At 39.7% G+C, this 25,400-nt stretch overlaps 1 protein-coding gene across 1 annotated transcript; it reads left to right on the top strand.

The window, feature by feature from the left end:
• The first annotated feature begins 15,330 nt into the window (after positions 1-15,330).
• On the top strand, positions 15,331-15,894 carry LOC107829417 (calmodulin-like). The gene has a single exon (XM_075221410.1). It carries the CDS (start codon positions 15,532-15,534, stop codon positions 15,871-15,873), a length of 342 nt encoding a protein of 113 aa, XP_075077511.1. The 5' UTR covers positions 15,331-15,531; the 3' UTR covers positions 15,874-15,894.
• Positions 15,895-25,400: the final 9,506 nt, after the last annotated feature.

Here is a 25,400-nt window from a genome sequence, read left to right as displayed (position 1 = left end):
ATAAATAAGACGATTAAAGTTAAATTATTTTAAATATAAAAATACGTTATTCCATTATATACGAACTAAAAAAATAATATCACATAAATTAGTCGATCCTTAAATTAAAAAAAGTAGGTAGTCAATTATTTGTTTATGTTTTAACAGTTTTATTCTTAGCAAATTAATAAAATTGGTGATTTCTAAATCGAGGACATAATTAAAAGAGTATAGATTTATTTTGAAGAGATAAGGTCATGAAAAGAAAAGAATTGATTCCCAACAGTCTTATAGGAGAAAGGAGATTTAGATTGATAATGGAATCCTTTTGTGCACCATATTTAAATCTAATGTCATATTCCAAAGTACATGACTTGCTTTATACCTTTCGTTTGCTCATAATTCAAGGGATTTGGGCGATAATTTATTTTCATTTAATGTGGTTTACTTTAATGGGATTGAATCCCCTCCGGTACTATTTTGCCCATTGATTTTTAATAGTGTTTGATATGTGTCATATGGACAACAGATAACCAATAGTTTGGCCCTAAAACGCCAAATTATAAGCAACAATCATGGCGAATCAATGACTATTGTTCATTAGGTCGTTTTTGATAGGCCCACAAAATTTTAGGCGATTCACAGCCGGTCGCCCGGATGCATGCAGAAGGCGTGGACTATAGCATACGAAAATCTGAGAATCGGACGAAATTCAAATTTTATGGCCCTAAAATGCCAAGAAACGAAAACTAGTCATTGCGAAGTGATGACTATTGTTACTTAGGTAAATTTTGAAGGGCTGGCAAAATTTTAATCAACTTGGGTCTGGTCGTCCGGATGCATGCAAATGGCGTAGGCTATAGCATACGAAAATCTGGGAATCAGACGAAATTTTAATTTTATGGTGCTAAAACACCAAAAAACGAGGAACGATCATGGCAAAGCGATGACTATTATTCCTTAGGTCATTTTGGATGGGCCAGTAAAATTTTAGGCAATTCAGGTCTGGTCATCCGGATGCATGTAGATGGTGGTGGCTATAGCACATGAAAATCTCGGAATCAGGCGGAATTCCAATTTTATGGCCCTAAAGCGCAAAAAAATGAGAGACGATTATGGCGAAGTGATGAAGATTTCTCCTTAGGTCATTTTTAATGAGTCAAAAAACTTTTAGAAGACCGGAGTCTGGCCATTCGGATGCACGCAGATGACTTGTGCTATAGTACACGAAAATTGAAAATCGGGCGAAATTTCAGTTTTATGATCCTAAAATGTCAAAAAATGAGGAACGACCATGGCTAAGTGATGACTATTATTTATTAGGTTGTTTTGTATGGACCGACAATATTTTAGGCGATCCGGGTCCGGTCGTCCGAACTCATGCAGATGGTGAGGTCTATAGCACACGAAAATTTGGGAATCGGGCGGAATTCCAGTTTTACGGCCGACAACACCAAAAAAAAAAGGAGAAACGTTTATGGAGAGGTGATAACTATTATTCTTTAGGTCATTTTTTATGGGCTAGCAAAATTTTAGGTGATCCAGGTTCGATCACTCGGACTCATGTGGATGGCATGGGCTGTGTACACGAAAATTAGGGAATCAAGAGAAATTCTAGTTTTATGGCCCTAAAAAGCCAAAAAATGAGGAATGGTCATGGCAAAGGGATTACTATGGTTCCTTAAGTCATTTTTGCTAAGCCAACTAAATTTTAGGTGATCCGGTTTCGATCGCCAGACCCATACATATGGCATGGGTTATAGCGCACGAAAATACGAGAATCGGGTGGAATTCTAGTTGTATGGCCTAAAAACAAGAAAGCATGAGTAACAGACAAGGCAAGCCGATGAATATTGTTCCTTAGGTCATTTTTTATGGGCCGATAAAATTATAGACAGTCCGTGTCCGGTCGCCCGGACCTATGCAAATAGCGTGGGCAGCTCATTAAAATGTGAAAATCGGTCGGTATTCTAGTTTTATGGCCCTAAATGCCAAAAAATGAGAGACGATCATGGCGAAGGGATGACTATTGTTCCTTAGGTCATTTTTAATGAGTTAGTAAAATATTAGGCAATCCGAGTCTGATCGTCCGGACTCATGTGAATGGCATGGGCTATATCACACGAAAATATGGGAATCAGGCGAAATTCTAATTTTATGCTTCTAAAAAGCCAAAATATTAGAAATAGTCATGGCAAGGAGATGACTATTGTTCCTTAGGACATTTTTCATGGGCCGACAAAATGTTTCGCAATTCAGATCTGATCGCCTGGGCCAATACAATTGGCCTAGGCTATAGCACACGAAAATCTTATAATCGGGCAAAATTTCAGTTATATAGCCCTAAAACACACAAAAAATATGAGAAACAGTTAAGGCGAGGCGATGACTATTTTTTAGTAGGTTGTGTTTGATTGGCTAACAAAAGTTTAGGCAATTCGGGTCCAGTCGCCCGAACCATGTCAGATGATGTGGGCTATATCATACCGAAATATAGAAATCAAGCGAAATTCATGTTTTATGGCCATAAAACACCAAAAAATGAGGAACAGTCATGGGAAGGCGATGACTATATTTCCATAGGTCATTTTCGTGGGTCGAAAAAATTTTCCGTGATCAGGGTCCCATCGCCGGATCCAGACAGATGGCGTGAGCTATAGCACACAAAAATCTAAGAATCAAGTGCCCTAAAACACCAAAAAATGAGTAACGGTCATTGAGAAATGATGACTATTGTTCCTTAGGTCATTTTTATGGGCCGGCAAAATTTTAGCTGATCTAGGTCAAGTCATCCGAAACTATATAGATGGCGTGGGTTGTGGACACGAAAATCTAAAAATCAGATGAAATTCCGATTTTATGTCCCTAAAATGCTAAAAACGAGGAACGATCATGGCAAGGCGCTAACTATTATTCTTTGAGTCATTTTTGAATGGCCAGCAAAATTTTTGGCAATCCCAATCTGGTCTCCCGGGCTCATTGTCGCTTTTCCTTTTTCTTGCGAAATTGGGTTTCGATACGTGACAACTCTTTTAAGGAAGGTGTAAAAAGAGAGAGTTGTCACCTAATGGATTTGAGGTGCGTTAGGACACCTATTTGCAAATAACTCTGGTTTAACCAGTTTGCATCATCAAAGATCGGGTAAGGGCTCAAATTACCTCGAATAGAAGGTATTAGGCACTCTTCAAGGTCCACAACTGTGGGTCCCAACCGAACTCAAATTATATAAATTAGTCATACAAACAAAAACAAAGAAATCAAGAAGTTTGGGAAGTTTTATTAAACACAAATAATTGATTTAAAGAAAAGACGGAGGGGGGTTCCTAAATTTTTTAGCCTAAAGGATCACCCCGTGCAACATAAATAATACTTCGTAACTCCTTCAAGATAGGGTGTTACTCGTATTATTCAGCGGACACAGACTATCATCTCCTGCTACCCGATTACTATCTTTAATTTGTTACCTAAAGCGTACTAGTTGATTCTAAACCATGCTTTATGTGTGCACTACCCGTCTCCTGCCTATGGTCCAGAAGGCATTTGGACCTCTATTTTGGTGGTTCTAGACTTAACTTAGGTTGTTCAAAAGGAGAAAACTAGGCGACATACAAAACAAGTTGGACTTCATGTAAAAGCAATTAAGGGCTAAAGTTAGCCTCCACACTTAGACAACAAATGCACGCAAACAAATTGGGCATTAAGCGTTGGACAATTTCAAAATTGAGCCAACTTAAAGCCGCTAAGCCCTATAGACATGATTTCTATGTGACCTCATGCAGGCAGGATCATATGCAAGGTGCAATCTTATAGACGTGATTTCTAAACAACTACACAGTTTAGGGAATCTGATATTGCATGCTGATTACAGATTATAAGTAATTCAGCCTATAGACATGATTTCTAGATGATTTACACAGCAGTTGGCAGTGACGACCATTGGAAATACTTAGAATTACTCAGTTTGATCCAATATGCATGCTTTCTAATAGTAACAGAGCTAAGCAACGAGAAAGTGTTGGCATTATAACATTAGCACTTAAAAAGCGAGTGGGATTACCCTATAGGCAGGATTTCTACAATTAGCGATTGAACTGGTTTTAGCTCCTATAGACATGTCTCGTAAGTGAATAATTATAACAACAGTACATTAACCAATTAAAACCATATATGCATGATTCCTAAAATGCAGATTTGTAGAACATAAACTAACATAACCCTATGGTCATAGTATCTAATGAATATGTTGTAATGCAAATTGAAACATTGGTCATTTTATTTCCTATAGGCATGATATATAACAAACATGTAGAAACAGAATATGTTAAATGAATTAAGCACTCAAGTCCTATAGGCAAGTTATCTACACACATAGTAGCAGAACATGTTCGAGCAAATTATACACCTATAGGCTGGATTTCAACCCACTCATGTAAAAATTAGAATAAACTCATTTTTTCAATTTTACTAACACCCAATTGTTATTACAAAATCATTATAGACCCAATGAGCGAAATAAATTACAAAATAGCTATAGTGGGCCTAAAACGGGCCCAAAGTATACCCAACCTGGCCAGGCCTTCGATATCATATCCAACAGGCTTCAACATAATCCAAAAACAATCTTCATAGCCAAAACCCAGTAGCCAAAGTTAATCAACAGCCACTTTCACAAACCAACTAGTTTATCTAGTAGGTGAAAATGGGTGCAAAATTGAGCAATTAGGAAAAGTGGCAAAGAGCCTTGGACCCTAGTACGTCAGAGTTCCCAAAGGCTTCAAGAACCCAGGGTAGTGCTCACACTAGGGAGGTTGATAGAGGAGACTTAGGGAGGAAGGCTTTGGCTTTCAGCCAGCCCCAGAATTAAACTCATGACAAGAAACAACCAACGAAAATAATAATAAAGTAATAGGTTTGGAAAAGCATTTGCAAACTTATAAGACAATCGCATAATGAACATGAACTAGCATATTGGGCAGGGTACCTATATGACAACAGATAAAGAGTCTAGGATTGCAAAGTTAACAGGCAAGGGCATTTGGCTAATAAAACCAAGTGATGACACTAATTTAGAACTTAAAGGATCGGATTATACCAAACTCAAGATTAAACAGTATAATACAAACAGGACCAGGTATCATAGAGGGCATTAGTCAAAGAAGATTAGTTTCAAAAAGATCACAAGTTATTAGAGATATAGATTGGTCATGGCAAGGACACATAGAGTGGCAACAATAGTAATAAGAGTATACAACATTTAGAGCAAAGGTCTTAAACAAGGTGGGGCAGGTCAATAACATCAATTAACCACTAGAAATTCATAATTAGGCAAAGGAACATGGATTAAACCATGTAATCAAAATAACACTAACTAAGCATGCTTTATTCTGTCTAAATTAACTAAGTTAGGTGCAAAGACATCATTAAGCTAGCAATTATAGGCAGAATTAAACAGGAAAAGAGTCAGGAGAACATATTAGATCATGCAATTCAGAGAACATGCTAATTAGAACGTAATAAACATTGCGAAGGTTAGAAACTAACCAGTGATTGTTCAATAAACAAGAAAAGAACAGCAGCAAGGATCCAGAGTCTCGAATGTGTTAAGTTCCAAGAGTTTCAAGAACTCAGGGCAGTGCTCACTCCCAAGAGAGGTCGAGAAAAGTAGAAATCCGATGGCCTTGGCTTTCAGCCGGCCAAGAGCCAAATAGAACAGAGTAGTAAGCAAATACAAAATAGAAACCTTAACTTTTGGTGAAAAATAGTGATTGAAGTTCTGTCCAGAAAGGGTAGGGGGAATGGATTTTTATAGTAGCAAAATTAAACATACAAACAAGAAAAAACAACCAATCAATCTTAAAAAAAGGAAAGAATAGAATGTGAAATTGATTCAGAATTAATTTAGGAGAATTCAAGCAAACCCTAGTTTTTAGGAAAAACAAATATTACCAGAATATACAAGAAAATAGTAATATAGTATGAATATAGACATAATAGCACTTAAAATTGAAGAATCGAACCAATTTTAGTTCGATCTAAAGAGATCTGAAACTAGTTTTAGGGTAAGTAAGGATCAACAGAAAATATACAGAGATTCGTACCCTTAATAGAACAAAGTATGAATATAGACAGAATAGCAGAAAGATCAAGGATTTGAACTGATTTTGGTTCGATCTTGAGGAGATCTGCTTTCCATGTTTAGGTAAGTAGTATAGAAGAGTAACCAGTACCAGGGAGAGGCCGTATATGGCAAAGAATAACCATGGAATCCCATATTAGGTGGGATTATGAGAGATTTTAGGGGGGCGACGGCTAGGGTTCTTAGTAAGGGGAAGGGAGGTGAGGATATGAGGGCGGCGCACAGTGAGAATGAGGTTAAGGTTAGGGGGTTTGTAGTTAAAGGGGGTGGTTTGATGTGGGCCATTGATCTCAGAGATCAGCGACCACGATTCGAAGGGAGCTGGGTCTTGTTTGTTTGGATGGGTCGCGATCGGGTTATGAGGTTGGGTTAATTTGGTTTGGGCTAGTGTATTAGGTTTTGGGCCATTGCTTGGTCCGAAAATAGGTACAATTCAGGATAATTTTTAAATACCCAATAGTTAACAAAAAACAATTTATAAAAGTAATTAATAAATAACAAAGATATTATTTGTGCACTAAAATGATTAAAAATGACTACTCAACATTATAAAAATATAAAAAGTTATTTTTTGCATAAATAATGTAATTATACATGAATATGGGCTATTATTGCAAAAATATGCAATTAGCCCTAAAAATGCAAATATAATTACTCCCTCCATTTCAATTTATGTGAACCTATTTGACTGGGCACGGAGTTTAAGAAAAGAGAGAAGACTTTTGAACTTGTGGTGTAAAATGAAGCACATATATTTTGTGTGACTATAAATCATTGCATAAAAGTAAATTATTTTCAAATAGGGAAAGAGGTCATTCTTTTTGGCACAGACTAAAAAGGAAATAGGTTCACATAAATTGAAATGGAGGGAGTATAAAATAAGTAGTAAAATATTTAAAAACATTCATTGTGACGTCTCGGCCAGTCGTCTCATGAGTTACCTCTCTGTTTCCCCCATTTTGCTTCTTATTACTTTTTTTATTGGTTCTATACATGATCCGGTTGGTTGGCTCGGGTTCGGAAATGTTTTGGTAAGGTTCGAGACACTTAGTCTCTTTGTAGGAAGCTTAAGTTGGAAAATATGAACCGGATGTTGACTTATGTGTTAGAGGGCTCAGCTGGGAGTTTCGATGGTTCGGATAGCTTCGGGAGGTGATTTGGGACTTAGGAGCGTGATCGGAATGTGTTTTGGAGGTCCGGAGTAGATTTAGGCTTGAATTGGCGAAATTGGAATTTTAGCGTTTTCCAGTTGATAGGTGAGATTTTGATATAGGGGTCGGAATGAAATTCTGGGAGTTGTAGTAGTTCTGTTGTGTCTTTTGGGGTGTTTGTTAGAAATTTAGGTCATTCGGATGTGGTTAGGTAGACTTTTCGATTAAAAGCGTAATTCAGAAGATTTTGGAACCTTAGGCTAGAATTCGATGTGTTTTTGGTAATTCGATGTTGTTTGAGGTATTTTGAGGAGTGTTACAAGTTTGAGTAGTGGTAAATGATGTGTTTGTGCTTTTGGTTAAGGTCCCAGAGGCCTCAGGGTGATTTCGGATGCTTGGCGGAAAGTTTGGAAGTTGGTTTGGCAGTTGAAGTGTTGGAACTGCTGTCATAGCCACATCTGCGGTTGGGAGGCCGTCGCAGATGCGGAAAAGAGACGCAGAAGCGGAAGGGGGATAATGAGAGCTGGAGCCGCAGAAGCGGCTAGGTAGGCGCACTTGCGGTAGCGTAGGTGCGGGAATTTCTTCACAGATGCGGCGCCTGGAATTTTAAGTGGCGACCGCAGAAGCGGTGCCCGGACCGCAAAAGCGGTTTTGCAGGAGTGAGATATGGTCCGCATGTGCAAAAATCCTGGGCCAAAAGGTATAAAATATTTCCTTCGCGAACTTTTGGGTTATTCCACCATTTCTAAGTCGGTTTTGGAGCTTTTTGGAAGATTTTAAAGAGGGATTCAAGGGATAACATCTGGAGGTAAGATTGTTGAACTTAAAACTTGTTTCTATGGTATTATTTCACTGATTAGAGCTGTAATTATGGAAATTAAGGGTTGGAATTTGGGGGAAACTAGGGCTTGGTATTGGAGACCTAGACTTGAGGATTTGAGGGGCCATTTGTGGTCGGATTTTGGGACTTTTGATATGCATGAACTCACGGGGAGATAAGGAATCTATTGATGCAAATTTTATCGAATTTCGAGATGTGGGCCCGGGGTCGGGTTTTGGTTAATTTCAGGATTTATGTTGTAAAATGATTATTTTTGCATGGGCTTCGTTCCCTTAGCATATTTTGACGTCGTGATTCTGATTTTGGATAGATTCGACGCGAGTTGAGGCCGATTCGAGGGGCAAAGGCATCGCGGGCTAGAGTTTGGGCCAGATTGAGGTGAGTAATGATTTTAAATTTCGTCCTGAGGGTATTAAACCCCGGATTACACATCGTTGTGCTATATTGAGGTGACACACATGCTAGATGACGAGCGTGGGATCGTGCACCATTGGGGATCGTGACTTAGTCCGTCCTGAATGACTGTTTTACCACGTATTTGATTGAAAACCGTTTGCGATTATCATGTTTTGGGCGGAATGCAATATGTGGGCCTCGTGCCAATTATTTGGATCCTTAGGGGATTTTTACTAATATTTCCTTATTGTTTTGACTTTATACTTGTACTCAGTCATGCTATATTCTACTGTTTTCATAACTCAACTATGTTTACTCTGTTTTAATACATTAAATGATATTTTAAATGATAATTTGGGCTGAGGATCATGTGTTACTGTTGTCCGAGTGGCTTATGAGATTCTGACTGAGTAAGGCCGAGGGCCTGTGTTGTGAGGATACACTGATTTATGATTATGAGGCCGAGAGCCTGAGTTGTACGCCACGAGGTGGCTTGATGTGAGGCCGATAGCGTATTGATTATGCCATGATATGGCTTGATATTGCGCTTGGTCCGTAAGAGGCCCCTCTCGGAGTCTGCACACCCCTAGTGGGCGCGGGTACCCATTGTGATATGAGATATAGCCCGAGGGGCTGGTGTTGTTCCATGTGTTGCCCGAGGGGCTGATTTGGTTGGTATTATGCCCGAGGGGCGGTTCTTTATGTGTTTATCTTTTCTGGCTGCCTGTCATTTACTTGCTTAAGTGTTAAAAGGGTATGTTAAAGAAGCTTAAACTGGACTAAGGCGACTTTATATGTTTTCACTGTGTCATTGCTTTTACTAGCTTTAAATTGCTTCTTTATAGCATGTTGATGTGCCTTTACGTGATCTCTTATCGCCCAGTCTTCATTTATTATTATTACTCACTAAACTGGAGTACTCACTTTACTCCCTGCACCTCGTGTGCAGATTCAGGCGCTTTAGTCCTGCTTGCGAGGGTTGAGAGCTTCCAGCAGATTCAGAGATTTACTAGGTAGCTGCTCGGTTCGCAACCCAGTATTTCACCCTCTATCTTATTTTCTCCTGTTTTAGTTCTATAATAGACTATGTAGACTCTTTCTGTTTCAAATAGGTTAGTAGATGCTCATGACTGGTGACACCCCGATGTCGGGCTATGTCTATTCCACAATTGTACTGTTTCACCTTATTTTGGGATTATTATTATGTTAAAGACTTAATTTGTATGATTTTTAATTGCTTAAAATGAATTGGGAGTGTGTCGGCTGGCCTTGTCTTCACGAGAGACACCATCACGATCTGGTCTGGGTTTAGGGTCGTGACAAGTTGGTATCAATAGGTTTCACGAGTCATGAGCAGGTTTAGTAGAGTCTCGCGAATCGGTACAGAGACGTCTGTATTTATCCTCGAGATGCTACAAAACCTTTAGGAAAAACTTCATATTCTTGAAATTCTTGTCGTGCGAATCTGTTGATCCGAGTACTAAATTTCTGTTATTCTATTATCTCACAGATGGTGAGGACACGCGCTACCGGTCATGATAGACAACCACCAGTACCACCAGCTATGGTCACTAGATTTCGAGGACGCGGTCGGGGTCGCAGTAGGAGCACAGGTGTGGCTCGCACATTAGCTAGGGCAGTACCTGCAGATCCATTAGCCGCCCCAGTTCAGGATCAGATCCCAGTTGTGGACGCTCCAGCAGCACCAGCTCAGGCACCAACTGTGCCTATTGTGATTCCGGGTCTTCAAGTGGCCTTGGCTCAGATTCTATCAGTTTGCACTGGCCTAGCTCAGGTGGTCTCACTTACTACAGTCATAACTACTTCTCAGGCAGGGGGAGGCAATTAGACTCACGTCGCTCACACACCTGAGTAGGTCGTGCAGGGACTTCAGACATCGGGGGTACATCCAGCCTAACCGGTTGCAATTGCTCAGGACTATGTAGCTCCTGCCATGCCAGAGGATGAGCAGCGCAGGTTGGAGAGGTTTGGTAGACTTCAGCCTCCGACTTTCAGTGGTGTAGAGGGCGAGGATACCCAGGGTTTCTTGGATAAGTGTCAGAGGATGCTTCATACAACGGGTATTCTAGAGACCAGCGAGGTCGCTTTCACTACTTTTCAGTTTTCTAGAGCTGCCTTTACTTGGTCGGAGTCTTCTGAGAGGCGTAGGCATGTTGGTGCAGCACTTCTTACCTGGCAGCAGTTATGTGTTCTCTTTTTGGAGAAGTATGTATCGCAGTCTCGCTGAGAGGAGCTGCGCAGGCAGTTTGAGTCGTTGCGTCAGGGAGAGATGACTGTGATGCAGTATGAGATGAGGTTCTCCGAGTTAGCTCGTCATGCAATTTGGTTGGTTTCGATAGATAGAGAGAGGATTAGGAGGTTTGTTGATGACCTCACTTATCAGCTTCGTATTCTCATGACCAAAGAGAGGGTGACTGGTGCTACTTTTGAGGAGGTTATAGACATTGCTCGTGAGATTGAGTCAGTTCATCGCCAGGAGCGAGAGGGAGGCCAAGAGGCCTCGAGGATTTGGTAGTAAAGGTGGTGCTCCTTCGAGAGGTTAGTTTCAGCACGGTAGAGGTCGTCCATTCAGGCATGCTCAGTCAGCTCACCCAGGTTATCGTAGGGCGTCATCGCGTCATGGTTCACACAGTTCTCATCAGGGCCAGTCATCACTTAGTGCGCTTCCAGCTTAGAGTTCGTCCTGTGCTCCATCAGTACAGGGCTCTTCTATGCCAGGTGCATCTGCTAGTCATTTCTGTGCTAGGGGTTCCCTTCAGTCTCCGTCTCTAACACCCGGGAGTTGCTATGAGTGTGGAAAGATGGTTCATATATAGAGGCAGTGTCCTCGTCGTCTTACGAGTTTGTCTCAGTAGAGAAGTCAACCATCGGCTTCAGCGCCGGTTACTTCACCACCACCCACCCAGATAGGGGCGGAGGTCAGTCAGCTAGGGGTCACCTTAGAGGGGGAGGTCGATCAAATGGCGGTCAGACCCGTTTCTATACACTTCCAGCTAGACCCGATGTTATTGCTTCCGATGTTGTTATTATAGGTATTGTCTCAGTTTGCCACAGAGATGCTTCAGTATTATTTGATCCCGGTTCCACCTTTTATTATGTGTCATCATACTTTGATCGTTATTTGGATACGCCTCGTGAGTCTCTTGTTTCACCTATTCATGTATCTACTCCGATGGGCGATACTATTGTTGTAGACAGTGTGTACCGGTCGTGTGTGGTGACTATTGGGGGTCTGGAGACTTGAGTGGATCCGTTGTTATTATGTATGGTAGACTTCGATGTTATTTTGGGCATGGATTGGCTATCTCCGTGTCGTGCTATTCTGGACTGTCATGCTAAGGCAGTGACATTAGCTATACCAGGTGTGCCACGAATTGAGTGGCAAGGTTTGACTGATTATGTTCCCAGTAGGGTAATTTCATTCATGAAGACCCATCGTATGGTTGGGAAGAGTTGTCTTTCGTATCTAGCCTTTGTGAAGGATGTCGATGCAGAGACTCCCAGTATTGATTCTATTCCAGTTGTGAGGGATTTTCCCGATATGATTCCTGCAGACCTATCGGGCATGTCGTCAGACAGGGATATTGATTTTGGTATTGACCTGGTGCCGGGCACTCAACCCATTTCTATTCCACCGTATCGTATGGCACCAGCGGAGTTGAAGGAGTTAAAGGAGCAGCTTCAGGAACTCCTTGATAAGGGGTTCACTCGGCCTAGTGTGTCTCCTTGGGGTGCGCCGGTTCTATTTGTGAAGAAGAAGGATGGCACAATGAGGATGTGCATTGATTATAGGCAGTTGAACAAAGTAACAATTAAGAACAAGTATCCTTTGCCTCACATTGATGATTTATTCGACCAGTTTCAGGGAGAGAGAGTGTTCTCCAAGATTGATCTTCGTTCAGGTCATCACCAGTTGAAGATCAGGGACTCGGATAATCTTAAGACGGCTTTCAGGACCCGATATGGTAATTATGATTTCTTGGTAATGTCTTTTGGGCTGACCAATGCCCCAGCAGTGTTCATGCATTTTAAGTAGCGCAGGTGCGGGAATTTCTTCGCAGATGCGGCGCCTAGAATTTTAAGTAGCGACCATAGAAGCGATGCTCGGACCGCAGAAACGATTTCGCAGGAACGAGATATGGTCTGCATGTGCGAAAAGCCTGGACCAGAAGGTATAAAATATTTCCTACGCGAATTTTTGGGTTATTCCACCATTTCTAAGTCGGTTTTGGAGCTTTTTGGAAGATTTTGAAGAGGGATTCAAGGGATAACGTCTGGAGGTAAGATTGTTGAACCTAAAATGCGTTTCTATGGTATTATTTCATAGATTAGAGCTATAATTATGGAAAATAATTTGGAAATTGGGGGAAACTAGGGCTTGGTAGTGGAGACCTAGACTTGAGGATTTGAGGGGCCATTTGTGGTCGGATTTTGGGACTTTTGATATGCATGAACTTGCGGGGAGATAAGGAATCTATTGATGCAAATTTTATCGAATTCCGAGACGTGGGCCCAGGGTCGGGTTTTGGTTAATTTCGGAATTTATGTTGTAAAATGATTACTTTTGCATGGGCTTCGTTCCCTTAGCATATTTTGACGTTGTGATTCTAATTTTGGATAGATTCGACGCGAGTTAAGGCCGATTCAAGGGGAAAAGGCATCGCGGGCTAGAGTTTGGACCAGATTGAGGTGAGTAATGATTTTAAATGTTGTCCTGAGGGTATGAAACCCCGGATTACACATCGTTGTGCTATATTGAGGTGACACACACGCTAGATGATGAGCGTGGGGTCGTGCACTGTTGGGGATCGTGACTTACTCCGCCCCGAATGACTGTTTTACTATGTATTTGATTAAAAAGCATTTGCTATCATCATGTTTTGGGCGGAATGCAATATGTGGGCCTCGTGCTAACTATTTGGACCCTTAGGGGATTTTTACTGATATTTCCTTACTGTTTTGACTTTATACTTGTACTCAGTCATGCTATATTCTACTGTTTTCATAACTCAACCATGTTTACTCTGTTTTAATACATTAAATGATATTTTAAATGATAAATTGGGCTAAGCATCATGTTTTACTGTTGTCCGAGTGGCTTATGAGATTCTGACTGAGTAAGGCCGAGGGCCTGTGTTGTGAGAATACACTGATTTATGATTATGAGGCCGAGAGCCTGAGTTGTACGCCACGAAGTGGCTTGATGTGAGGCTGATAGCCTATTGATTATGCCACGAAATGGCTTGATATTGTGCTTGGGCCGTAAGAGGCCCCTCCCGGAGTCTGCACACCCCTAGTGGGCGCGGGTACCCATTGTGATATGAGATATAACCCGAGGGGCTGGTGTTATTCCATGTGTTGCCCGAGGGGCTGATTCGGTTGGTATTATGCCCGAGGGGCGGTTCTTTATATGTTTATCTTTTCTAGCTGCATGTCATTTACTTGCTTAACTGTTAAAAAGGTATGTTAAAGAAGCTTAAATTTAACTAAGGTGACTTTATATGTTTTCACTGTGTCATTGCTTTTACTAGCTTTAAATTGCTTCTTTATAGCATGTTGATGTGCCTTTACGTGATTTCTTATCGCCTAGTCTTCATTTACTACAATTACTCACTGAGCTGGAGTACTCACTTTACTCCCTGCACCTCGTGTGAAGATTTAGGCGCTTCAGTCCTGCTTGCGAGGGAATAAGCACGTGATTTTTGCCCTATATGAGAATTACTCCCAAAAATTCAAAATAAAACAATTTTCCTTTTGTGTGCAATTTTGAGGATTTTTGGATAATTATTTGTATTTGTCCATGCATGTTTATTTGTAAATTAATAAAAAATACAAAAATATGCCGCATTTACATTTAGGATATAATTCTACAATTAGAAGTAATTAAGTTTGTTTTACAAGGATGAAAATTACAAAAATATGCATCGTTTGCATTTTTAGCATTCAATGTCAAATTGTACAATTTTGTTTTAATTGATGTTTAATTATGTATGATAATTATTGTTAGGAATTAATTAGTATTTTTGATAAGTTAATTTAGTTTATAACTTAATTTATAATTTTAGTTTTATTAATTAGAAAGTAAAAGAAAAGAGAGCAAAATATATAAAGAAAATCGGAATTGGGCCTCTTCTTCAATTTTGAACCTAGGCCCAAAACACCTCTACCCAACCCAAAACCCTTGACCCAAGCCCAACCGCCCCCCATCCGACCACACGAGCCCCCCCTCACTATTTCTCTCATTTTTTGTTTTGTTACCTAAAAACCCCCTAAACACACCCCCATCTAACCATACGACCCCCCCTCTCTTCATCTTCTTCGTCCAAACAAACCAGTCCAAAAACCAGTCGACCCCCCTGTCCGTCATTGACGAGCTGTGTCGACCCCCAAGCTTCACCTGTTGCTCCTTCATCTTCTTCATCAACGTCCTCCACCTCAAGCTCCCATGGCTGCCTTTTTTCTGCTTCGCCTTCGTCTTCGTCGGTGCAGCCAGCTCCTCCACGTCCAACAGCCCACGACCATGTCCCTCTCGAAACCAACCGACTCCCATGGCTTCCCTTCTGCATCTACTTCACCTCACCTCCGGCGACCACCCTCCAAACGACCCCTCCAGCGCTGCTGCGTCAACCAGTCACGCTGCCTCATCATCCACCAGCAGCGGCTCCATCTCATCGTCGAGGTCGTCCACCATGCAGCAGCGTTAACCATTGTCCGGCCATGAACACCACCCAAACCACCATTGCTGCTGCCCTCCCGTCGAGCTCCAGTAGCCACTGCTGCTGTTTCACCTCAACACACACACACGCACTTATTCATTTTTCTTCTCAATCATCTTTGTCCCATTTTTCTCTCATTTTCCACTTTGCAAACTTCCCTTTGAAATCCTAAAAGAAGAAGAAATGGCAGATCAGCACATAGATGATTAGATCTCTGAATTCAAAGAAGCTTTCAGCCTTTTCGATAAAGATGGAGATGGTTGCATCACCACTAAGGAGCTTAGGACAGTGATGCGGTCGTTGGGACAAAATCCAACTGAGGTTGAGCTTCAAGACATGATCAATGAAGTAGATGCTGATGGAAATGGAACCATTGATTTCCCGGAGTTCCTTAACCTGATGGCTCGCAAGATGAAAGACACTGATTCTAAGGAGGAGCTCAAGGAAGCTTTCAGTGTGTTCGACAAGGATCAGAACAGATTTATTTCTGCAGCTGAGCTGCACCATGTCATGACAAACCTAGGCGAGAAGCTTACTGATGAAGAAGTTGATGAGATGATTCGTGAAGCTGATGTGGATGGTGATGGCCAGATCAACTATGAGGAGTTCGTCAAAGTCATGATGGCCAGGTGAGAACTGATCAACTCGACTTAATTCTTAGAAGTAAAAAATTACAAAAGAAGAAGAAGCTGGAAACAGGGCAGATTTGTTTCCGTTCAATTTGTTACTGTTATTGAATCTGAGAGTATGTTTGTTGTTAAAAATATTGTTCAGTCAAAAATATTGAGTTTCTAGCTTAAATTTGTTGACGAAATTTGATTAGAAATTGGTTATAGCTGCTGTATTTTGGTTAGATTGATTAGGTGAATTGGTTACAGCTGATGGGGGTAGAATGGTAAATTGCAGTATTTTCAAGGGCATTTTCGGGATTTTAAAGGAGTCTTAAAAATAATTAATGAGTGCTCTGTCCACTAAGAATTAAATAATATTAAAATAATACGTAGTGGGGGACAAGACATAATGGTGGGGAATTAATACATTGTTTAATATAGTGGGGGACAAAATATGCGGTAGTGGGGCAATAAGTGATTTAAATAAGGGAAAGATATGTGTTAGTGGGAATTAATACATTGTTTAATATAGTGGGAGACAAAACATTAGGTAGTGGGAAGTTAAAGGGGGATGGGTAGAAGATAGTGGGATTTTAGTTTAAAATGCTTTAAGTTTGTAAATAAATGGGGGGAGGTTTTCTGAATTGGAAAGGGGAATTCGAGAGAGAAGAAGAAAAATAAGAAAAAATTGGCTGAATATTGAGGAAAAATTTGGAAGGAAATTCGAAAGAGAGAGTAGTATACACCCGATATACATGCTGCATACACTGGATATACAGAGGGGTCAGAATTTAAGGGTTAAACATTAACTGGTCTTTCAATCTAAAAAAGATTCACTTTGTTTCTGCCCGTTGATTGTTGTTGGTGTTTCTAGATTTTCATCTGATTTGTTCTTGTGTTTGGCTGGTTATTTGCTACTACTTCACTGGTTATTGCTGGATTTTGTTTGATTTTAAAATTTGTCACTGGTTTCTCGTTGCTGTTTGTTACTGGTTGCGGGCTGTTGCTATGTTACATTACTACTTTGCTGACCTTTTTTTTTTGTATTGGCAATACCAGGTACACAACTGTAACTTTGGCATATTGTAAGCTGAAATGTGAAAGCATGAATACATATGAAGAATGGAACTTTGAAGTTTTAATTTAGCTTTTTCTTTGTTTCTTTTACTAATTGTGTTTAGGCTATCTCATGTATTATTATTCTGTAAATTTCTGTCGCTTTGCATAACTAGGCATCTTGTAGTGATGTATTAAATAATACTTTGCTTTAACTTGATTATTAGGCAGTATATATTTAAGCATGCTCATTACTGTCAAACTGTTTAATAATTGGAATAAGAGGAAAATAACATAAGTTGGTCTTTAGTGAATCGGCTTGGCAAAACTGATTAAGTTCACTAGCTATGAAGGTTTTAATATTGTCAACATTAGGTTAATCATGAACATGTAGCTAAATTTAGTTAAAGCATGAATTTATATTAATTTCGCGAATTAGGAATTATGACATGATTTGAGTTCAAACAAGACGAGTTAATGTTTAAATTTAATAAACTTTCGAATATGCATTAGTAATTAAGATTGATTCTAGTTTCAAATAGTTGTAAATAATTAATTCCAACGGTTCAAGTCATCTAACAATGCGAGTTTAATTTAGTTATAGGATAATTAGTTTCTTTTGAATATATTATTTGTCGATTCCGTATTTTATTTATAATTTCAATTTTAGTAATATTCCTTTCCGTTAACATTTGTCTTAATCTAGCATTTAATATGTTACGCTTTTTTAAAAAAGCATGTAATTAATTAGGATTTTTTCTCTTTTATTTTAGAGACGAATTTAATAGAAATGTAGTCACTTTAGGATATCCTTAAAATAAATGAGGCGTGCTTCGCCAAAATAAATACAAAATCGTGGGGCCCTCAATAATTATTTGTTTTAAAATACTTAGATTCCGGGACGGGCCATTTAGCAAATTCCACGGCCCTACCCAAAATAATAACAACGCGTTAGTCATTAGGCGCATATTTAATAATGTTATTTTCCTAAACTCGGGTGCACATTTATGTGACCCAAATCCAAATCTCAATGGAGTCGAAGTGTGTCGACGACCACAGGTACATTGACTGTGACGTGGTTCGAGATATATTTTCACGATGTTGCAATTCTCGATAAAAATAATAATAATGATAAAAGCGGTTAAAAGTTAAAATTCGCACATATGTTCAACATGTATGATATCAGATAATCAAGCCGAATATGATAGTTGAGCGACCGTGCTAGAACCACGGAACTCGGGAATGCCTAACACCTTCTCCTGGGTTAACAGAATTCCTTATCCGGATTTCTGGCGCGCAGACTGTTAAACAGAGTCAATATTTTCATCGATTCGGGATTAAAACCGATGACTTGGGACACCATAAATCTCCTAAGTGGCGACTCTGATTCTTAAATAGTAAATCTCGTTTCGATTGTCCTTTAATTGGAAAAAACTCCCTTCCGCGCCCCTTTGAGGCGGCGCGGGCGAAAAAGGAGGTGCGACAGCTCTGACGACTCTGCTGGGGATAAAACCCAAAACTTCTGGTTCAGGGTTCAAGAATTCGAGCTTAGAATAATTGTTATAATTGGCTTTATTTATTATCTGATTTTATTGCATGTTTGAGCCTAATGTGCTAAATGCCGCTTTTTACCGCTTTGATATTATCTGAACTGTATATAAACTGTGCCGAAACCCCTCTCTTCTTACCTCCGGGGATGTGCTTGCTGGTCGAGACTCCCTATTCTGTTAGTGTCAATACCCGAAATAAGAAAGAGGTCGGACAAGTTACTAAGCCGGATGGCCTTTTGGTTCCCGGTACGTAGCCCCCTCCTCGACTCGAGTTGTCCACTCGGGTACACAGTCTAGAACATATACCCAGGATAAACCTAGTATAACAAAACCTCATGTCGGATCCCTAGTAGGAACGCTTATTTGCATCATGTTGCATTTGACTTAGGGGTCTCAACACAGGGGTTGAGTCCGTCTAGGACAAGCAACCTGAAATGAAAAAAGACCATCCTGCTGCATCCTGTTTGTTTTGCACATTTATTTGCTGCAAACTTGCATGTTGACCGGTTTCTGAAAATACTTATTGAAAAAAAAGAAAAATAGCAGTGGAGAAAAATAAAACCAATGTCTAAGTAGTGTCAAAACCCTGAAAAATGAAAAAAAATTGTCTTTTTTAGTTTGATTTATTTGAAAAACAAAAGAAAGGAGTCTTGTTTACAAGTTTAGTTTATGTTGCCCGAACTACGCGGGTCTGATTCTCACCGGATGTGAGATACGTAGGCAAACCTCTTCGGTTCCGGCCCACCATATTCAAAAAAAAAAAGAACCAAAAATATTTTCATTACTTCCAAAAAATATTTTCCATTACTTGCTTCTTTAGAAAGTCTTTCTTTTAGACCTCAATTTTTTTAAAAACAATATATATAATACAAAAATATTTCCTTTTAATCGCTCTCAAAATCCAAAAATATTTGTTTAAAAAATTCAAAAGAAAATTCAAGATTCAAAAATATTTTTCTTTTCTTTTGTAGTATTTCTTTCATAAATTCAGACTAATAGTCCAAAATATTTCCTTTTTCTTTAGAATATTTTTCGAAATTTCCAAAAAAAAAGAAGAAGGAAAAGAAGTTAAAATTCAAAAAAAAATATTTCTTTAGTCGTCGTTTCTTTTCAAAAAATAATAAAAAAAAAACAAATTAAAATCCAAAAATATTTTCTCTCTTCTTTGTAAGTATTTTATTCGGAAAAAGAAGTTAGTTTATTTCCTTTATTCCTGATCGGCCCGAACTACGCCGGTTTGATTCTCACAGGATGTGAGATACGTAGGCAACCCTCATCGGGTCCAACCTCCCCTTTTGCTAAAATGGCCAAAAAATATGTCAAATTTTAATTTCATCATAAAGAAGTCGGGTGACGCTATTTTGTCAAAACATAGCCGAATGTTCCCGAAAGGGAGGCCGGAAGGCTGACTTTGCATAAACAGCCACCTTTGGGTCATTTTTTTAGATTTGGTCCAGTTGACCCACACAGCCTTAAAAATCTTCGTCCCCGAGACGCTGAAAGGCCGTGTCTGCAATATTGGGTCTTCTATTTTGAAAAAAAAAGTCATAAATAAGCCGGGTGATGCTGTTTTTGTCAAAAATAGCCGAATGTTCCCGAAAGAGGCGCCGAAAGGCTGACTTTGCATAAACATCCACCTTTGGGTCATTTGTTTTAGATTTTGGCCAATTGACCCACACAGCCTTAAAATCTTCGCCGCCAAGGTGCTAAAAGGCCGTCTTTGCAAAACCTGGCCTTTTAATTTTAATTTGAAAAAAAAAGGAGTCAGTGGTCAAGCAAATACCGCTTAAATTTTTAGTCAAAATAAGTCATCCCAGCTTCGGAGATGTATTAAACCGTTCTTGCCGAAATAGCTTTAGAGTATCTTTCAGTTGTCGAAAGGATATTTTCGTAAAAAAACGGACCAGTTTGTAGTGTCATAAAATAATCCTCCACGGCCTCAAAATTCATGTGAAATTAGGAAGGGGCCACGTTTGTAAAAACAACCATTTGGTTAAAATTAGCAAATAGGGAAAGGAATCTGGCCATTTGTTTTTGAGTTTGTAATTCTTTTGATTAAGGTGTGGTATGTTTTGATTTTCAAGTCTGTAGTTCGTCTTTTCGTCAAAATCTGTTAGTATGGTCAGCTTTTAAACCATTGTAATCATGTTTGTTTTATTATGAAAATTGAAAATTCAAAAAAAAAATAATAAAATATTTTATTGTTGTTTATCTTTTTTGGTCCGAACTACGCAAGGTCTGATTCATGCGAGTCATGATACGTAGGCAATCTCCATAAGATTCGACCACATAAAAAAAACAAATAAAGAAAAAAAAGAAAAAGAAAAATCGGAAAAAAAAGGAAAAAGATGTTGTTAGTAATAAGGACCGACTGAGTCCATTCTAACATGTTTTGTTTTGCATTGTGAAGAAAGTTGAGGTGGTCGGTTTGTGGTAAGATGGAAACACAAGATCCAAGGAAAATGATAATTGACATCGAAGTTGTTACAAGTGCTCAAGAGACTCAGGGTCAGAGGGTTCAACAAGAGTCTGCTGTGCCGGAGAAAAATAGAATACTGAAACAGCAAATGACCAAAGTGTGTCAAGCATGGGCCAGTGGTCAAGGACAGCCTCGTCATGAGTCACAATTTGCGACACAACAAGAGCAGTACCACTCTCCTGAGTACCACTCGTACTCGTTTGATCTTCCTGCAAAGATTGAGAAGCCTGCCCGAAAGATGGTACAGGAAGAAATGACCCAAAGAGTGAAAAGCTTAGAACAATGGTTAACAAACATGCAAGGGTCGGCAGGTCAAAAGAGTGTTGCCTTCAAAGATCTATGTATGTTCTCTGATGTCCACTTGCCGCCTGGTTTCAAGACTCCCAAATTTGAAAAGTACGATGGACATGGAGATCCCATAGCCCACCTAAAAAGGTATTGCAATCAACTGAGAGGTGCGGGAAGAAATGAAGAATTGTTGATGGCTTATTTTGTGGAAAGCCTTACGGGAGTAGCCTCCGAATGGTTTATGGATCAAGACACGTCTCGCTAGTATGTCTGGGATGACATGGCACAGGCCTTTGTCAAACAGTTCCAATACAGCATCGACATTGCCCCAGACCGCATTTCCCTTTCAAACCTGAAGAAGAAACCAAGTGAAAGTTTTAGGGAATATGCCATTAAATGGAGAGAGCAAGCAGCTCGAGTTAAGCCACCCATGGATGACCACGAGCTAATAACTGTCTTCCTTCAAGCGCAAGATCCAGATTACTTTCAAAACATGATGTCCGCAGTCGGCAAATCCTTCTCGGAAGCAATCAAAATGGGAGAAATGATAGAGAATGGTCTTAAGACAGGCAAAATTATAAGTCAAGTAGTTTTTAAAGCCGCAACTCACATTGTCCGGGTTGAGTCTGATAATTTTAGCGACACAAATAAGAAGATTGAAGAAATCATGATGACATCAGGGTCAAGAAGAGGTCCCAGGAGAACATCTCGAAGGTATGAGCAGCCTCCTCAAGTTTTCCATGAATCCCCTGTGCATTATTATCCACCTCATAACCCACAACACTCTGTTGTTCCACCTCAGTATGTTGCCCAGCCACCAAAACACCCCAGAAGGCGAGCACGAGCATCACAAAATCTCCAGAAGCCTCCACATAACTTTCAGGTGCCCTATAACCCACATCTAAGCCAGAGGTATAAAGGGGAACGAAGGTTGAAAGATAATCTTACACCAATAGGAGAGTCCTATGAAAGCTTGTTTGAGAGGTTAAAGCATCATGACATGATTGCATCTATTCCTCCAAATCATGTGGACCCACGTGCAAGAAGCTTTGACCCTTCTAAAGGTGTGAATACCATTCCAATGCCCAGGGGCACAATGTTGAAAGTTGTCGGGATTTGAAAAGAGGAATAGAAAGGATGATCCAGGAAAATCTTATTGTGATCCAAGATAGTGACACCCAGAATATCGCGTAGAATCCTTTACCTGCACATCATGATGAACACTTTGTGGGGAAGATGCCTGATGACAGGGAGCACTCGAATCCTATTGGGAACTTATTGACTAAGGTTGATGATATTGAAGTTGGTAATGGTCTTGGCAATATTGATGCGAAGCGCAGTGGCTAAAATGCCAATTTTGATAAGTGGGAGGACGCTCCGTTCCTTGGTTAGAAAGAGAGAAGCTTTTGGTGGCTTATTTTGTTGTCATTTTCGTTGTCCGAATTATTCTTAGGGTTGTAATCCGGATATTGTCTTGTGTGAAACTTTCTTATCTTTCCATTTTGTCATAGCGGTTTGTTTAGTTTTGTCCAGGTTGTTTCAGGATTTTATTCTGGTTTGTTTTTGTTTGTTTTGATTCAAACCATTTCACCGTTAGTCTAATGCAAAATCCGATCTTTTATTATTTCCAGTCATCTTCTTTGTTTAGTTCTTTTATCCTTTTGTTTTGTCCTTGTTCAGCGCCGATTCTAGTGACATGACATGTGCACACAGTTTGGGCTTAATCTTAAAAGTTAATCATACACCATGGAGAGGTGATCGGAACATTTAAAGGAAATAAGGACGGTTTGAGATTATTCGGAGCTCGAGTCATGTGGAACTGGGGCAAGTAAAACATAAAGAAAACCGTTAAAGGCAAGTCGCCAAATTGACATGAGGGTCGTTCATGATAATGAGAGTGAGAGTGTTGCCCAACGGTGCTTTAAAGATGACAAATGAAAAAGCAAATGTGTGAATATAATTGTCAAGTCCAGCACCATCAGAAAAGGCTACAAATCTTTGTTTAATTGTGTTGTTTGCACTTGGCATGTTTTGAAGATTGGAATGACGAAGGCATTTTGTTCTGCTACCTAAACACTTTATCCTTCGTTACCCCTTTTGAGCCTTATTTATTTTCTTTCATACCCCTCGTTCGGAATCAGTAGAAAAGGTTAGAAACACAAACGTGGAAGAAAAAAAAGAAAAAGAAAAAAAAAAGAAAAGAAAGCAACAAAAACAACAACAAAAGAGAAAAAAAATGATAACAAAAACAAAAGAAAGTCAGAAGAAAACAAAGGAATTGGGAACTACGTTTGACCTGATTCCTCAAAGAGGATACGTAGGCGCCTCACGGCTCGGTCATAGTGTGCATAGTGTGCATAGTGTAACATAGTATAACAAAAATAAAAATCCCCAAGCAATAAACTGGGGTAGAAGTTGTGTTTGATGTAAAGAAATCTGGTTCCGAAGGTTGTAAATTTTGAACCAAAATTGATTCGTTTTTGAGCCGCTAATACCCTTTCTTTCTAGCCCTATCCAAAATCCTACATTATAGTCCAAAAAAAGACCTTCTAATCAGTCTTCAAAAAATGACAAGTTAGACAAATAAGAGAGTCTTACCGGTGAACACTCTGATCTCCAGCAGAAAAGACTCTGATCCCAGCAGAAAAGAAATATGAGAGAGTCTAGCGGTAACACCCCAATCCACAGCTGGAAAGTAATACACATGAGAGAGTCTTATCGGTGAAAATCTTCACGGGCACCATAAGGCGATGAAAGCTGAGAGAAAAACCAAAATGAGAGAGGCTTGACAGTGAAAACCCTTCAGGCACTACGAGTCGAATAAAGAATGAGAATCAGATGGAAATCACCAGACGAAGGTTATGAAAGGTGATTAACGACGGAGGACAGGCCATATGTGCATGTCATGACCATTAGAGTTGGTATCCGCATTTGATAGGTTTTTATTTTATAGTTTCCTCATTAGAGAGTCATCTCTTTCCTTTGTCTTTTATTCTGTTCCTTTTTATCTTTCTCCTTTCATAGAAAAAAATTCCCCAGTAGAGTCTGTTTGGTCATAACAAATGAGAAATGACTTCAAAATCTACCATCAGCTTTCCAATTATGCAAGACGAGATCTAACTAGTACATCCAAGTGATATAGTCAGTAAGGAACACGCGCGAGGCCAGTGTCAAGAAAGATATCCCCAGCAAGAGGGAATTGACAAAAGGATTGACGCGTGTCAAGAGGGATATCCTCGCCGAAATCAAAGGTTATAAACCTCAAGGCCAAGGCCCATGGACAAATCAAGAAAGAACAACACGGAGAGAAATGAGCATGATTTGGGAAATTCATATGAGACTAAAAGGTCGGGGAAATGCCAGTTACCGAGCTATGCCACAAAAGAAGAGGGATATCTCCAGCAGAAAGGGATCATCCCCAGCAAATAATATCATCCCCAGCAAGTTTTTTGGAATGCAGAGCAGGGAAGGAGAGAGGGAAAAGCCATCCCCAGTAGGAGTATCACAACCAACCACCACAGTCGAATCTTAAAGGAAATGACATTGATGGTGGAAATGCATGCCATAAAAAAGATTATCAAACTGGGGCAGAAAATTTTCTTTTCATTTTGAAAATTTTCTGGAAGTCATGTATCCATATGGGGAGGAAGAAAGATAATACCAGTCTTAAGGGAAGTGGGTTTTGAACCGGTGTTATCCCCAGTAGTGTTGAAAGAAAGAAAATAACGAGTTTTAATAAAAAGAGTTGTATCCCCAGCGGACAGAACAAAGAGATGAAACTGGTGTTTAGAAAAAGCAAAAGCCATTATCATCCCCAGCAACTTCCAGAAGAATGAAGCATCGATTTAAAGGGATAAAATTCCCCAGAAGCGTTATCCTCAACAACGTTATCCCAAGAAGATAACATTTTTATCCCCAACAGTGTTGAGAGAAAATAAAAAAAAATTGAAGGAGGGGAAGAAAGGAGACTCCCCAGTGGTATTATCCCCAGTAAGCAAGTAAGTAATTCCCCAACATCATTATCCCTATCAGGCTCGTGGGAAGACAACACCAGCTTTTAAAGGAGGAAGTCATCCCTAGCAAGGCCACAAATCGGCCACCATTTTAAAACTGATAAATTTTTCTTTGTTTGAGAGTTGAAACAGGAACAAAGCAGCACAAGTTACAAAGGTAAGT

The sequence above is a fragment of the Nicotiana tabacum genome, chromosome 9 (genome assembly GCF_000715075.1).
Source record: "Nicotiana tabacum cultivar K326 chromosome 9, ASM71507v2, whole genome shotgun sequence".
Lineage (NCBI taxonomy): Eukaryota > Viridiplantae > Streptophyta > Magnoliopsida > Solanales > Solanaceae > Nicotiana > Nicotiana tabacum.
Note: the sequence above shows the minus strand (reverse complement) of the source record. Positions and strands in the feature narration are given on the sequence as shown.

Excerpts from the sequence above, each read along its gene's own strand:
- LOC107829417 (XM_075221410.1), top strand. The coding sequence starts at position 15,532 with ATGCGGTCGTTGGGACAAAATCCAACTGAGGTTGAGCTTCAAGACATG.